The 14,252-nt window shown below is 38.8% G+C and overlaps 1 protein-coding gene across 4 annotated transcripts in view; it reads right to left on the bottom strand.

The window, feature by feature from the left end:
- Positions 1-87: 87 nt before the first annotated feature.
- Positions 88-14,252, bottom strand: part of frya (furry homolog a (Drosophila)) — a 41,498-nt gene continuing 27,333 nt past the window's right edge. For 2 of the 4 annotated variants that reach the window (XM_026193652.2, XM_026193656.2), the window contains exons 38-62: positions 14,049-14,152; positions 13,614-13,799; positions 12,606-12,804; positions 12,060-12,181; positions 11,755-11,942; positions 11,477-11,571; positions 10,801-11,381; positions 10,524-10,621; positions 10,280-10,450; positions 10,041-10,181; positions 9,404-9,583; positions 8,460-8,624; positions 8,037-8,111; positions 7,741-7,911; positions 5,761-5,961; positions 5,089-5,232; positions 4,144-4,307; positions 3,849-4,056; positions 3,350-3,499; positions 3,180-3,278; positions 3,008-3,091; positions 2,197-2,214; positions 1,899-2,009; positions 1,587-1,792; positions 88-1,491 (exon numbers count right to left, since the gene is read on the bottom strand). In XM_026193652.2, the coding sequence (XP_026049437.1) occupies positions 1,233-1,491; positions 1,587-1,792; positions 1,899-2,009; positions 2,197-2,214; positions 3,008-3,091; positions 3,180-3,278; positions 3,350-3,499; positions 3,849-4,056; positions 4,144-4,307; positions 5,089-5,232; positions 5,761-5,961; positions 7,741-7,911; positions 8,037-8,111; positions 8,460-8,624; positions 9,404-9,583; positions 10,041-10,181; positions 10,280-10,450; positions 10,524-10,621; positions 10,801-11,381; positions 11,477-11,571; positions 11,755-11,942; positions 12,060-12,181; positions 12,606-12,804; positions 13,614-13,799; positions 14,049-14,152 (4,120 nt within the window). In that variant the 3' untranslated portion in view covers positions 88-1,232. The remainder of the gene's footprint in view (positions 1,492-1,586; positions 1,793-1,898; positions 2,010-2,196; positions 2,215-3,007; positions 3,092-3,179; positions 3,279-3,349; positions 3,500-3,848; positions 4,057-4,143; positions 4,308-5,088; positions 5,233-5,760; positions 5,962-7,740; positions 7,912-8,036; positions 8,112-8,459; positions 8,625-9,403; positions 9,584-10,040; positions 10,182-10,279; positions 10,451-10,523; positions 10,622-10,800; positions 11,382-11,476; positions 11,572-11,754; positions 11,943-12,059; positions 12,182-12,605; positions 12,805-13,613; positions 13,800-14,048; positions 14,153-14,252) is intronic. The other 2 variants (XM_080288422.1, XM_026193658.2) reach the window with 1 other exon arrangement.

Genomic DNA, 14,252 nt, shown 5'->3' on the forward strand with positions numbered 1-14,252 from the left:
TCTTCACTTTTATTTATCTGCGCAGTTTAAGCAGATAAATAAAAATAAGCAAATAAATAAATTCCAATAACAAATTCCAACCACAAATAAGAAATCTAAGCTTAATTTTATTGTTGTATTAGTGAACAGAATACCAAAGTACAGTACATTGCAAAGGCAGTTTTTACAGCATTTACAAGGCCAAAGGCTACACCACTGTTGTGGAAGATTTATATATATATATATGTATATGTAGCTACTCACTCTGCATGCACCTAAACTGTAACTTCATAAAAATACAATCTGATGAGTCTCAGCAAAGCCCCCCTTTTCACTATGTACATTTTCTTTCATTTAAAATAGTTTCTCTCTTTGTTCATAAACTTTACTATTACATTTTTATTGTACACAGAATTTGCACGCTTGGCAGGTTTAACAGATAAAATAAAATATTTTTTCTATAAATCTAGTCTGATAAAAGCACATTTTCTTTTGTTAACAATATAAATAATTTACCTATTTGCTAAAAGCTGCACAGTTAAAAGGTACAGTAAGATGTTTTGAGTAACAGATAACCCACACAAGAGTTTGTAGGATTGAGAGACATTACAGTAGATCTGCAGCATGTCAGAATTTTTTTAACATGAACCACTTGCAGTATACAAATCAGTCTTAATAATTCCATCTGTGATGGTCGTCAGACTTGAATTCACACACTCAAGCACACTCATAACACACCTACACCAACACACAAACCAAGTAATGAAGCCTCCCTTTTTCTGTGCTAACAGTGTTCATGTTTTCCAATGCTATGATATTCAAATACATAATTTCAGGAGACAGTAAATTTCTTCCACTTTAGTGAAGGATTGCACATTTTCCCTTGACAATTAAAACAACATAACTGAAAGAGAATAACTCAGCTTTGGTATTTCATTTCATTTTTCTTTAAATGTGAAAATTATGTACTTCAGTACACACAGGCTGCTTTGTGACATTTCTATTATTAGTGCAATAAAAGCTGTACTGTGTTTGCAACAGCAAAGTCACTCATCAGTCTAAAAACAACAGTACTGCTGCACATCTGAAGATTGGACTTCATGACATTCTGATGTACTTTAAGCAAGAAGAGGAAACAGCGGTTTGGTTATTCCCAAGAGAAAGTTCACCCTTGAGATGATAGAAGCTACCACAGACAACAGGTGACACTAGGCATGACATTGGGTGTTTTGTAGTTCTGGCTGTCAGAGTCATCAGAGAGTTGAGCCTGAAACCCTGGAGTCTGGGAGAAAAGCTGTGATGGTGCGGTAGCCCTGGGCTCTTCGGATCATGTCCCGAGTTTCTCCATTAAGTTCCATCAACTTGACAGAAATTTCTGTCAAGTCTTGTTTTGAACCCACCAGAGCAAAAGTTCCTGTCTGACCCAGAGTTTGATGTCTAAAGTAGATGTTCAGCAATGTTTGGACCTCATCCTCAGAGTGGCTACCAAAGATATCATTAGGCCACATTGTTCTGGAAGGAAATCATAAGTATTTGTTTTAATAAGTAACACATTTATCAAAAAACACTTTTAATAAACACTGAAACAAGAATTTTACTTTTCTCACCTGCACACACGAATGTAGTGAACAGCGGTTGGAAAGTCATTGTTCTTTAGACCTTCTAGGATGGCCTGCACTGCAGCCTCGGAGGAGCTAAAAACCGGCTCAGAGCAGGAACTCTCACAGGCAGCAATCTCATCATTTGCCACTGAAGCAGCTGCTAACCTCAGGTTGCTCTTCAACTCATTAAGCTCTTGGGACATGTTTGTCAGCTAAAAGTCGAGAGGGGTTTATGTTACTGAACAGGAACACAGATAAAAAAAAAAGTGTGTTTTATGCCTTCAAAAACTGAAGAGAAGCAAATGCAGATATACCTACCTCTGGAACAGAGCTTATTGCATGGACCTGTTCAGTCAGTTTGCAGTAGGACTGAAAAAGCAGCAACAACTGAAAGTGGAGTTTGTAGAGTCTTTGACAGAGCTCCAGTTGCTGAAAGTAATAGAAAATGATTATCAGAAAATAAGTCTTTAACTTCTTGTTTCCTCCTTTTTAAAATGTCTGCACAACCGCAATTGAAGACTTAAAAAAGTATCCTTTTGCTGAAAATGACAATACAATAAATACAATGTTGTTTTGTTTTAAATCGGAAAGTAGAGACAAGCCTTTTCCAACTTACAGCCAGAAATTCCATTTGCTATCAAGCAAGCATGTTATGGGGTAGAAAAGAAGTAAGAAGTAAGGAAAACACACACAGAGAGAATGAAATTCATGCAAATGGTCATTATTTACAACATAGAGTGGGTGAGAAGTATAGAACAGGTCTAACTGGTGTCATTTTATTGACATGCACAGAGGAAGAAAGTTAGGGTAGATGTTTGTGCAAATTAGAATTATGAAGAGGGCTTATAGTTTCCATGAACTATTAAATACAAAATAAATAAATAAATAAAAACACGTTTTTAAAAAAGAAAAAGAAAAGCCAAGCATGTTCTGCATGTTAATCAGCACTCACTTAAGTGACAAATTCATACATTTTAACAGCAAAACTTTCTATTTTGCTGTTAACCATCTTCAGTTATGAAGCCTGATTAAATTGCAACATAAGAGAGCTCACTCCCATGCCCAGAAGAACTGAAAATCAACACAATGCACACTGGATATGAAATATTAAATGTGACGTGCATCAACTTAAGTTTGTCAAAAACTTAAAGTGCAAGAGAATTAGAGGTAACACTCACAGAGCTACAGTATCACACAGTAATCCCAATGCAGAAAGTACAGTATGAAAGATCAGATGAAATGGAATCCTTCATATGTTCAGTTCAGTTTTTGTTAAATGTACATAATCAACAATTATTTTGGTTGTACACTGGCTTAATGCAGTATCTAAGCCAAAGTAAATACTAACCCACTGCTTTACTTTATCCCACTGTTGATATGATAGCATGAGATGCTCAAATAAATATATTTATAATAATTATTATTACCTTTTCCTCATGCTCCAGTGGTTGACACGTTATCACCGAACCCCCAGCACTCTTGGGAAAAGCAGCTTTACAGTTGCTCAACCACTGTGTAAAACAGAGGTCAATTTAAATAATTCAGCAACAACATACAGGTGACATCTAGAGTGACAAGCACACGATAAGAACCACTTACTGTGAGAACTGCCTCCTTTCTGTTGTTGTAAGTATCAAAATATTCTTGAAGTTCCAACACACTAAATTTCATCTTTTCAAGGAGTCCATAAGACATGATCTGGAAAAATACCAATTTGTCATTAAATTTGTTGAAATACACTGGAAGTCGCTAAATGTCAGGCAACTTACTGTGTCTGCATCAATAAAAAGTGTTGGGCACTCTGAACATGATGTCAGCATCTGAGAAGACCTCAAAAACTTTGATCCTAGTCCTCTCAGGCCATCACCAAGGTAACTGACGGCATCACATGTCAAAGAACAAAATTTGGTTTGGATATTCTGCAAAACATAAAAAACATGCTGTCTGTAACACCACTAGAATCCCGCCTACATAATTTAAGGCACTAGTGCATCCTTCATTAATTCAATTTTTCTGAAATGTTGCCCTGTCAGCTTTGGTCAGTGAAGTGAACAACAACCGGTTAATGGATCTCAGGAGATTTTCAAGCTGAGAGCATCTACGGAGTGACCCTAATTTTCAATTAAGCAGTCCTCTTCTGAAAGGTCAGTTTGCCTTATAGCTAATCCTGTTAACCTTTCGGTTTAATTATACAATTTGACATCTCATACTACACGTCGCGCTGATGTCTTTTGGGATTAGGCTGGCTGCAGGGTCAAGCTATAATACCTGAAAAAGTGAGGAAAACACATGAAAAGTGTAGACGGCACAGGATCCATCTGAGTCAGACACAAGCTGGTTGATGTGGCTTCGCCAAGCCTCTTCTGCATCATCGCACACATTTGGCTGGAAAGCCGCAAGGATGGCAGAGAAGAAAGGTGACGGTGGTGGTGAAGAACGCGACTCCGGCATGTCATCTCGCTCTTCCTCAGCAAGACTGAATGGATATGGCCACATCTTAGGAGAAGTGCATTTTTCATGACACTTTATTTATAGCTAAATATTTAAATGTTGCAATAGGTACCTTGGTAAGCAGCCTTCAAGATCTAGTTTTCCTTTGTAATCATTGTTAGTTATATCCATTGTCAAACTGTCACCACAGTGATACTCAGGGGGCAGCTCAGTGATGGAAAGAGAAATGTCCTCCTCATGGACAATGTTGTCATCATCTTCTTGTGACATCTCATGCTGAAAGAAAGCAGAAGAGACAGTTGACAACTGGAAATATTAATGTAATTAATTACAAAACAAATACTGAAGCAGCATGCATGAAATGTATTCCCTCTGTTATTTTTAGTTATTAAACAGTAACACTAACCTTGCCATGGGACCCTATGGACACTCCTTGTGGTGTTTTCTTTTATTTGGTCAATTTAGTGTGCAAAAATTATGCCAATTCAATGGATAAAAAATTTGAACTTAGCCAGCATCGTGGCTCTGCACACTCAGAGATTGAAACAGGCAATGTGTAAACCTTTTCTGACCTTCCACATGCTGAGAGATTTTAGTTTTGCTTACAGCCACCCACACAGAAGCAATAGGCATACACATTGCCTTAAATAGACAGATACAGAAAGAAAGAAATGTTTTTTGTTTCTACTGCTGGCTACAACCCCTCACATCCCCAGACAAACTGCCACAATTAAAGTTAGACAAGAAATAGCCCGGAGCCCAAAGCTTTAGATCACCTGCTTGTCAATTTTAGTTGTTTTTTTATGATTTTGCATGCAACTACTGAAATATCAAGAAAAGGTCACTCATGCTCTACTCTAAAGAAAGGAAATGTAGAAAAGTCACAGTGTTGCAAAATAACACCCATGATTGCCTTAACCCAAAGCACATTTAACATTCAATACACGAGAAAACAGAACAGCTCCTATTTAGCAAAATTAGTAAAGAACTCTATTATAGAACTACGATAGGAATTAGTAGTTCCCAGAATCTCAGACACTCTGAAGCCCTTATTCACCCGGTGCTTCGAGTCCTCTGGTTGTTGGACCTCGAAACTTGGATTTTTGGTGCTCAGAGGAGTCGAATCTGCTGAAGTGGTATCGCAGAAGGGAGAGGGAGAGTCAATGCTACTCATCTCTGCAGTTGGAGAGAGGCTGACAGTCTGAAAAAGAGACAAAGAAACATTTAATAGAATCTTTAAAATAAACGGCACTGAACTAAAAACAGCAAAATCGTCTGAAACTGTATCACCGACAGTAGTGGAGTTTCTTAAAACTCAAAAGCAAGAGGTGAAGATGACGGCTGTGTTGACCCACAGGTTTCAGTCTGCTACGGCAACTTTAGCAACCTTTAGCTAATGCTGAATGGCTCTTTCTGTCATGGAATAACAGAAAGGTAATGGAACAAGACAGAATGTGACAGAAAGGCCCATTATATTTTCAGACTTGAAAATCTGGCCCTAAGCTTGACACTAGAGGAAAAGTCTTAATCTGAGAGAGAAAGACATTTTTTAAACCCTATACAGCTTGGCACAGAGAGTGGCACAATAGAAAAAAACTCTTGAATTGTTAAGATATAAAGAGTTTGTCCTTGAAATCCCTTTTACTTGTTACAGTTGGTTTTAACTGTTATTTGAGGTTTTACCTTCATTGTGATTTTCAATTATTATAACACAAATGAATAAACTTACAAGCTGTGAGTGGGAGAGTGTCTGGCTGGTGGTCAGGGAATCCTCCTCAGATGACTCGTCTGAATCTTCATGAGCGAGCTTGCTGAGGCTGGGCATGCTGCTGGACATCTGACTTTCCTCCAAAGGCTGCAGGTCATTTCGGTCCAGACTGTCCATAGAGCGTCTACGCACACCCCAGTTGAAGTTGTCCATAGTCTCTCCCTGCAACAGTAAACATCTGTTAGATACCGAGTACCAAGTAGCACAGCATAATCTTTTCTTCAACACAAACTTCATAAACATACTTCACACCAACATTTACACAACCATGCAGTGCTGGTTCTGGGAGGGGACAGTTTATGGGAGAGTTTTTTCCCTTCAAAGCTAAAAAAGGAAGGAACAGCGGTGCTCAATGCAGTAAGCCCTCCTTAACATGGTCACAATTCAAATATTAACAGGCTTTAATTGCTTTGGTCTTTTTAAAAAAAAAAAATACAGAGTGATTTTCAAGCGTGACTCCATGGATGCTAGCCAACTCTCACGTTCCACCAAAGCTCCACATCAACAGACAAAACAAGCATATCCAACTACGATTAGTTTAAAACCTGTCACAGTAAAGGCTCTGACTTTGACATTTCTTGCCCATATTAATCATTTAGGTTTTTTCGATCGAGTTTCCTGAAAATATGGTGTTAGTGAAGCCTAAAAACCACACTAAGTACATTTCAGAGTCTCAAGAAGTAACAACAGCTTTTTCTTACATCCTTGGCAAATAATACAGTTTAAATGTTTACAATTAGCAAAGGTAATTTACTGTTTGGATTTCAGTGTGATGGAGGGTTAAACCTGAGCAGAATTTCTTCCACTGAGTCTCTAGATGGAGCCAACACTCCATGATATGAACAACTGTGGCTTGCTTTAGAAAATCATATGATGTTGACCAGATAGCCATATAACTATAGAAAATTATGATTAAATGTATTCACTTTATGTCAATCATATGATAAAAAAATATTAATAAACATTATGATAACTTATGGAATAACAATTAAAACCCATCAGTTTTTTCTGTCACTTAATGTTACAGCTTGATAAGTCTGTCAACTTACATAGTGCCAGCTTTGCTTCCTGACTTCACATAGTCAAGACTTTAACATTAAAAATCTTTTCCGGGCTTACTGACTGAAGCACTTAAAATGTGTTTGTACAAAGCGCACGGTTCCTTTCACACACACTCACATTACCAATATGTCTGCAGCAGGCCTGTTGTTTCAGCCTGAATTCTGCAATTGACCTCTCTGTATTTTCCTAATATCACAGTTTTGTCTTTCCTTGTAAGATTAGTTGCTCTTTTGCTAGTAGACCTGTCAATGTTTCTGATTGGGCCAGATGCTGCCAACACCATCCCTTTTGTGTAAACACACTTGTAGCTAGACTGGAAAGCCCTGGTTTGAGTTATTGAGTTGATAACCACAGTCACATAACCACTTAGGCTGAGTGCCAGTGTGAGATCAAGTACTGGTAAATCTGGTAAAACGGGCTTTAAGATACCCTATATTTCAATAGCAACTACTAGACCATGATGATAAGCCTGGTGAGAGAACTAAGAATAACATGCTGTGTTTCCAATACTCTACTCTCTAATACAGGGACATTGCAGAATCAGTTTTGTAACTAACACAACATGCATGCACACTTTCTACTCTTTGCCGTCAGTCGACTAAAATATCTGCACAAGCAAATTGTCATTCATAGAACACAGCAAATAAAAATGTAACACAACTAAACTTACCTGTAGCTCCTAGATAGCACAGATAGAAAAAAAACACAGAAAAAGAAACCCTGTTACACAGAGCAGGCAGACTTGACCCAACACAGTACTGCTCCTCAGTGGAAAATCCTCATTACAGTCTTTATAAGGTTTTCTTACTGCTCTTGTTTTACATCTACTTTAACATCTAAAGTATAAGTAATTATTCTACCAAGCATCCCATGACTCACCTCTCCATCCTCAAGCTCAACATCCAGGAAGTCAAAGTCTCTAAAGACTCTGAACTGCTGCTCTGAGGTGGTGTCATCTGTGTTTTCTGGTTCCCGAGTCCCGTCATCAGAGGATACCTGGCTAGGCTGGTGCTCCATAAGATCCAGCTCCCCACAACTTGAGAAAATCACCTATACCGAACAATGAACAAAGAAAAACAAAAAAAAGGCAAAATTGTTTTTTTTTTTTTAAATCCATGATTAAAAAAAGTTCAGAGTGCTGAATTTCCCAACGGACAACATAAAGTATATCTTACTGAAGGATTTTTTGTGAGCCCCACTTCTTGTCCCAGCAGAGACAACACATTCACCAGTTTTTCCCGTGTTCTTTTCTGCAGAGGGAAAGAGAACACCCAAATATTGTGAATAAATCCCTTTAATTTGATCCACATTATAGTTTTTTGTGAACATTTGACTTTTGTATCTGTTTGAGTATCCTACCATTTTAAAATTTAGTCTCATATTTGCCTGGCATCAACATGCATTTCCCCTTATTTGGATATACAATGGGATTTAAATTTTGGGAATAAACAGGATGAAGACGTCTCAAACACAGCATGTGCATCAAATACATCCTGCGTTGTGATTGTCTTGCATAATGAAATACAATTACATGCAATGTCTTCATTTGTCAAATCCTAACAGTTTTACACTTTGACCCCTTGGGAATAAGTTTTCACCTGAGAAGATTGAGGCCTTTTCCAGCTGACTGGCACCAACACGTTGTTTAAAGTGGATCCAGAGGAGGTAGAGGAGGTGCTGTGGGTCACTGCTGTTGTCATGCTCTTCACATCCTGGCCTGGAGTGCGTCGGAGATCATCAAAACGACGACCAATCACTGGCGTCTGAAAGAATCGACACAAACAAACAATTGTGAGGACAAAATTAAAATGAGCAAAAGCAGGAAGAAGAGAAAGTCTTTCTCTGCTTAGTCAATCCATTACTCAGGCTCCTTGACAGCTCCTGCTTCGTCTAGGCTCACAGTTCCAAAATGACTGTAAAGCAATCAACACGTCAAGATAGGCTGATTGCTTTTTTACAAGTGGTCACAGCTTTTATTCCACTTGACATTCAAGAAAAAAAACCAAACCCAAAACATCAACTTTCTCGGTTTTATACTCAATCTTAAAATGTCCGAATATCATAACAACTATCACTGGTGTGCCCAGTATGTCTAAAGTTTAAAGCCACCCTGTTGGCTGCTCACTACAACTCCCTGACTCACATACAAAGACGGCAGCAAAAAGCTGACATCATTTCCTGCCATTCATGAACTACACAAACAGCTCCCTGTTCGGTTCCCACACATACGCCGCTCTCCTTGTATCTTTTACATCGCTTTCCAGCTCTGCACTGCTTGACTAATTGTGTTTACCTTTCACGCTTTCAAGCTAATCTCACAGGGTTTGGTCGAAAAGAAATATCACCATTAAGGAAGGGGAAGAAATGTTTCCTTTCCAAAGACCTTTAAAAGATTCCACACAACCTCAACAAGTACCACACCCTGGAAAATACAGGGAAATATACAGGGGCGAGCATACATTTCAAGGATTAACCTTTCTTTTCACAAGAACAACAAGGACTTTCACACAGTGAAAAGAAAGTCAAAGAAATGGCCTCTAACCTGAGATATGTCAAAGTGGAAATCCAGCGTTTTCCCAGGCAAGGCCTTGGAAGAGCGGTCCCAGACACGGCTGATGTCCTCGTAGGAGAGGTCACTTTGTGGAAATGAAGGCTGTGCCAAACTGGCCGATCGAGAAACCACCAGCTTGAGTATATTCTGTGCTTCTCTCCAATGAACAGTCTACAGCAAAAACAGAAACACACACAACTTCACCTGTATGTGCAGACAAAGAGCAACACAAGATGTAAAAACACAGTTTTCATGTAGTTTTATTTATAGTTACAGAGGTACTAAAGGGAAATGGATGCCATATGAGAATAAGCAGAGGCTTGGCCCATAGCAGAACAGCAGACTGTTTATAGATTGGGTGTGTCCACAAATTTACAGCGCTGACATAAGACAGCTTTTTCCTTTTTTTTCACATGAGCACTAAGAAAAAGAGCAAGGAATACAAGACTCTTACGCAGAGCTCTCAGCTAAAGATTTGAACTGAGCACATGCGCATGCAAAGTATATGTTAGTGAGTTTCTACAAAATTGTCAACTTATTCTATTTTTAAAATATGTTCGATGGCACATAAAGTCACTGCATATTCAAACTAATACATTCCCGATAAAAAAGGACCATTTGAACTCACCTGGACAAATTTCTCTATTGTCTTGAGCACCTCTATGTTGAAGGGTTTGGCTTGAATTACACTCAAGTCCATGTGACTCAGGAGGCTGTAGATAATTTGCAAAAGGGTCTGCTGCATACTTGGGAGACCTTTCTCCAACAGCTATTACAACAACAAAAGAAAAGAAAAGAGAAAACTCACTTTACATAGTACTTTTAACACACTGTAATTGTGACTTAGCACCTTTCAGCTGTACACACCTCTGCCATATAAGTGACCAGACTCAGGGTGATATCCGAGAAAGCTTCGTGAAGATATCGACACACCACATTGACCCAAGAGAAGCAGTCTCGTGTGTAGGAGTGGGTTTTATACAGAGCCATGACATGAGCAAGGTTGGAAAGCTTGGCGTTGTTCTCCTCAAGGCATACCTACACACACAAAGGTGTGTTAGTTTAAGATGTGAAATTTGTGAAATGAAAAAAAGGGATAAAAATGGCAAACCTGTGCGATCCTCTCAGCAACCTCCTGACAGAACTGTGTGGGGCCATCAAAGTTCTGTACCAGATGAGGGAGCAGGCAGAGAACATTCAAAGGAAAACCTAGTAGACAAAAAAACCCCCCGAAAAACAAAACAAATGACATTAATATAAAATTTTGGAAAAAAGTCACAAAGCATGTGTCTTTGTACAAGTACAAAAAATATAAATATATAAATGTAAAGTTTATCCGTCCACTGTTTACTTTTAAAACCACTTATTTATTGATTCCTACATTATACCTATGGCTTGTGATGTGTCCACAACAGGCACTCGCGACACAGGAGTCAGTTGGCATAAGAGATGAAGCGTGAGATCGGTTGTAGACATGGAGGTGAAACCCTTTAAAAGGAGCTGCTGCAGCCCAGTGAAGGTGCTCCATTTTAGCTGATTATGCAGCTTCTCCAGCTTCTCTCTGTTTTCCTGTTTGTCCAGTGACATGTTGGCCAGCAGCTTATTCAACAGTCTTAAAGACATCTGATACTCAAACTCAAAGTCTGACTCCATCAGTGACACTGCCACCCAGAAGATGGTGGCTAGCAGGTTGCTGGGGTGGTTGATGCTTGTTGGGTCAGTCACACTGTCTCTAGATGAGGATGAGCTGCGAACCTTAGCTAACAGAGCTTGCTGTTCAGAGGCTTGGATACGGTCCAGTGTGGCACTGCGTGGTGGATCAGACCACCGGTCTGCCTCTCCAAACTTCTTGGGAACAGAGGAGCTCCTTTGATGTCTGCTCCTTTCTTCTCTCCTGAGATTGAGCTGCCCTGTGCTCTTCCTGTTAGATAGCAGCTTGAAACTGGTGAGGAATTCTGGGGATGAGGCTCTGTGATGATAGCATGGAGAAATAATTTAAAGTCACTACATATTTGGGCAGAAATACCATCTTTGAACATAAATTCATGTAGAGGAGACACAAACCTTGTCAAAATAGCCATGAGATCACTGTTTTTGAGACACTCAGCCAAGTTATCCACCACTGACTCCAGCGTGAGTAATATTTCCATCACATAGCCCTGGCAGAAAAAAAAGACACACATAGATTTTTAGACTGTATTTTGATAATACAATTTAATAATTTAACATACAATAGTATAATTTTCTACACGGACGACCAACATTTGACACCATAAATGATGCAAACAAGAAATCCCCACATAAAAACTGGCACCATTCAAGTATACACATGGCGCTCTGACCTGCACTTCTTCTCCATGTTCACCGATGACTTCCACCAGCCTTGAGAGAAGGTCAGACACAGCGTGGGCAGATATTGGCTGGCGAAGGGCTCGAAACACCTGAAAGGAGCGGCCAGCGTAGTGACGCGATGAGCTACACAAGGCTGTCTGCAGCGCTATGTCGCTAAGCTGCTGTTCCAGATGGAAATCTGACAAAGACACAGACAGAAATGTGTAAATGAAAGTCATTCAGTTACACATAATGTTTAAGAGATAATCAAATTAAAGAAAATGAAAGAATTACTGTTACGGGCATACAGAATTACCTGACTTGGACTCTTTGAACACAGATACCACATATCGCAGAAAATTCGTCAGCTGCCCAGTGCTTTTTGAAATTTGGTTCTTTGGTGAAATGTCTTCATGGCACCACAGAGGTCCATATGCTCTATAAAACAATCATTTTTAGTTACTGAAAACAAACTATATTCTGAATCATTCAAATTAACAGTGCCAAGTCCAGCATAAGGTGCCTGTCAATTAATACAATCCTAAATATTTTTTTAATTAGTTTTGTAAGATGACAGTTTTAATTTAAATTTACAGTGTGTTCAATTAATCGTGGGAAATGCCAGTCATATTTAAATCTCAGATCTAAGCTATGCTTATAAGAAATTGCATTATCCAGCAGCCCCACTAGGTGGGAACCAAAAACCAGAAATATAAGAAGTTTATCACCATATCAAGCCCATAACTAGCAATATTTTAATACATGCAGCCATACATTTTTTTCTGTTTGCAAAACTACAGTGTAAAAACTCATGCATTTGCTGAGTGACTCTAACGGAAGAATTACAAATCTGTGTCCATACCTTGTGGTTAAAAACTCAATTAGCTTGTTGGTTTTGTCATTCATTTTATTGGAGGCCACCAGGTCTTCCACCTCCTGTGAAATCTCTGGCAGGTTGCTGCTGCTGCCCCCCAAACTTAAACTGGATGACGTAGACGAAGAACTCAAACCCGAGTCTGGCCCGGGGGATGCCTGACACTCCCGCAGGAAGTCAAAACCTCCTGAACACATCACAGAAACAGGTGTGTGATTACAAACAAGTTACAGTGGTATATATTTTATGAATGTTTGATTTCATATACCTAACTGCAACTTTAAGCTACAGATGGATTTAGCCAGTGCAAGAAGAAGAGATGCTGTTGTGAGCACATGACTTGTGCTAAAACATTTTCATGGATGTAGATCCAGTAGTTCCTATTATTATTGCTGCAAAGCTAACCACTCTTTTGTTATAAACAAAAAGCCAAACCTTTGTGTAAGAAACCACATATTACACATGAACATAACACGCATATAAAAGAAAGTTGTATAAAGCATGTTTACTTTCGCTTTTAAACTATTGTTATAGCATTTTTTTTATTGCTAATAAAATACATTTTTATTGGATATACATTTTCTTTTTTCATATGGTCAAATGGACAACAAATACTTTCAAAATGTGAAGACATTTGCAAAACATTTTATCAGCTAAGAGAGGAGCTAAAGCCAGCCATGCAAGCTTTAGCAGATGGCCCCAATTTGGGAAAGTGGATAAAAATAGCAGAATGGAATGCTTTAATCAAGACCTTTGATGTGCTCTGGGCTCCATATTGCTTTTGGCACAGCATCCAAATATTTTCTTTCAAGATAAGAACCTTATCTATTGTCTGAAAGGAATGCTAGCCATTCCTTCCTAATGTTCGAGTTTATATTAGCCAAAGACAAGATCCGCATGTCAAAGGGCCAGCTGCTCAGTCAACCTCATCTAGGTCTACTTTAACCATTCAGTGAAGAGTGAATGTATTTATACTTGAAAAGGGCAGATGCTTACCTGAAGGCAAGTACTCCATCTGAATGCTTGGTTTGCAGGTGAGGGTCTTGGTACCATTGATCTCACGTGTCTGCAATAAGACCGCTGCAATAGTGTGGAAGTTGTTGTCGCATGACAATGCGATGAGCAGGTGGAGAAGAAGTCGTTTACTGTGTTCAAACACCTCTGGACGAAAGTGATCCATGCCTTGAATAAAAACAACATAATTGGACAAATAAGTCTATTTTACGGTCAATTCAATTTAAATTTCAGCTACTCCTTATGGTCATCTGGGACGAAGTAACACAGTAAGAGCAAAACCTTACAATATTACAGAGAGAACATTAGGGATTCTCTCTGAGTTGCACTTTTCACTCAACTCTACAGTGCATCATTAGATATGTAATCATTATACTACAGCTGTTAAAGAGAAGACTGATTGTACTGTGAATTTACCCAAAAACAGTGAATGTAGCAGCAAAGGTAGGTGCATGGTCCAATCCTCGGTCACACTGTGGTCCACGACCATCTCTGTCATGAAGATGACCGCTATGTTACACCTATAATAAGCAAACATTCACACTATTAACCCTCTGAGTGAAACACCATTTCATATCCTAAGAAAATCAATTTCTTAAGATAGATTTAAATAAAAACTTT

The sequence above is a fragment of the Astatotilapia calliptera genome, chromosome 14, assembly GCF_964374335.1.
Source record: "Astatotilapia calliptera chromosome 14, fAstCal68.1, whole genome shotgun sequence".
Classification (NCBI taxonomy): Eukaryota; Metazoa; Chordata; class Actinopteri; order Cichliformes; family Cichlidae; genus Astatotilapia; species Astatotilapia calliptera.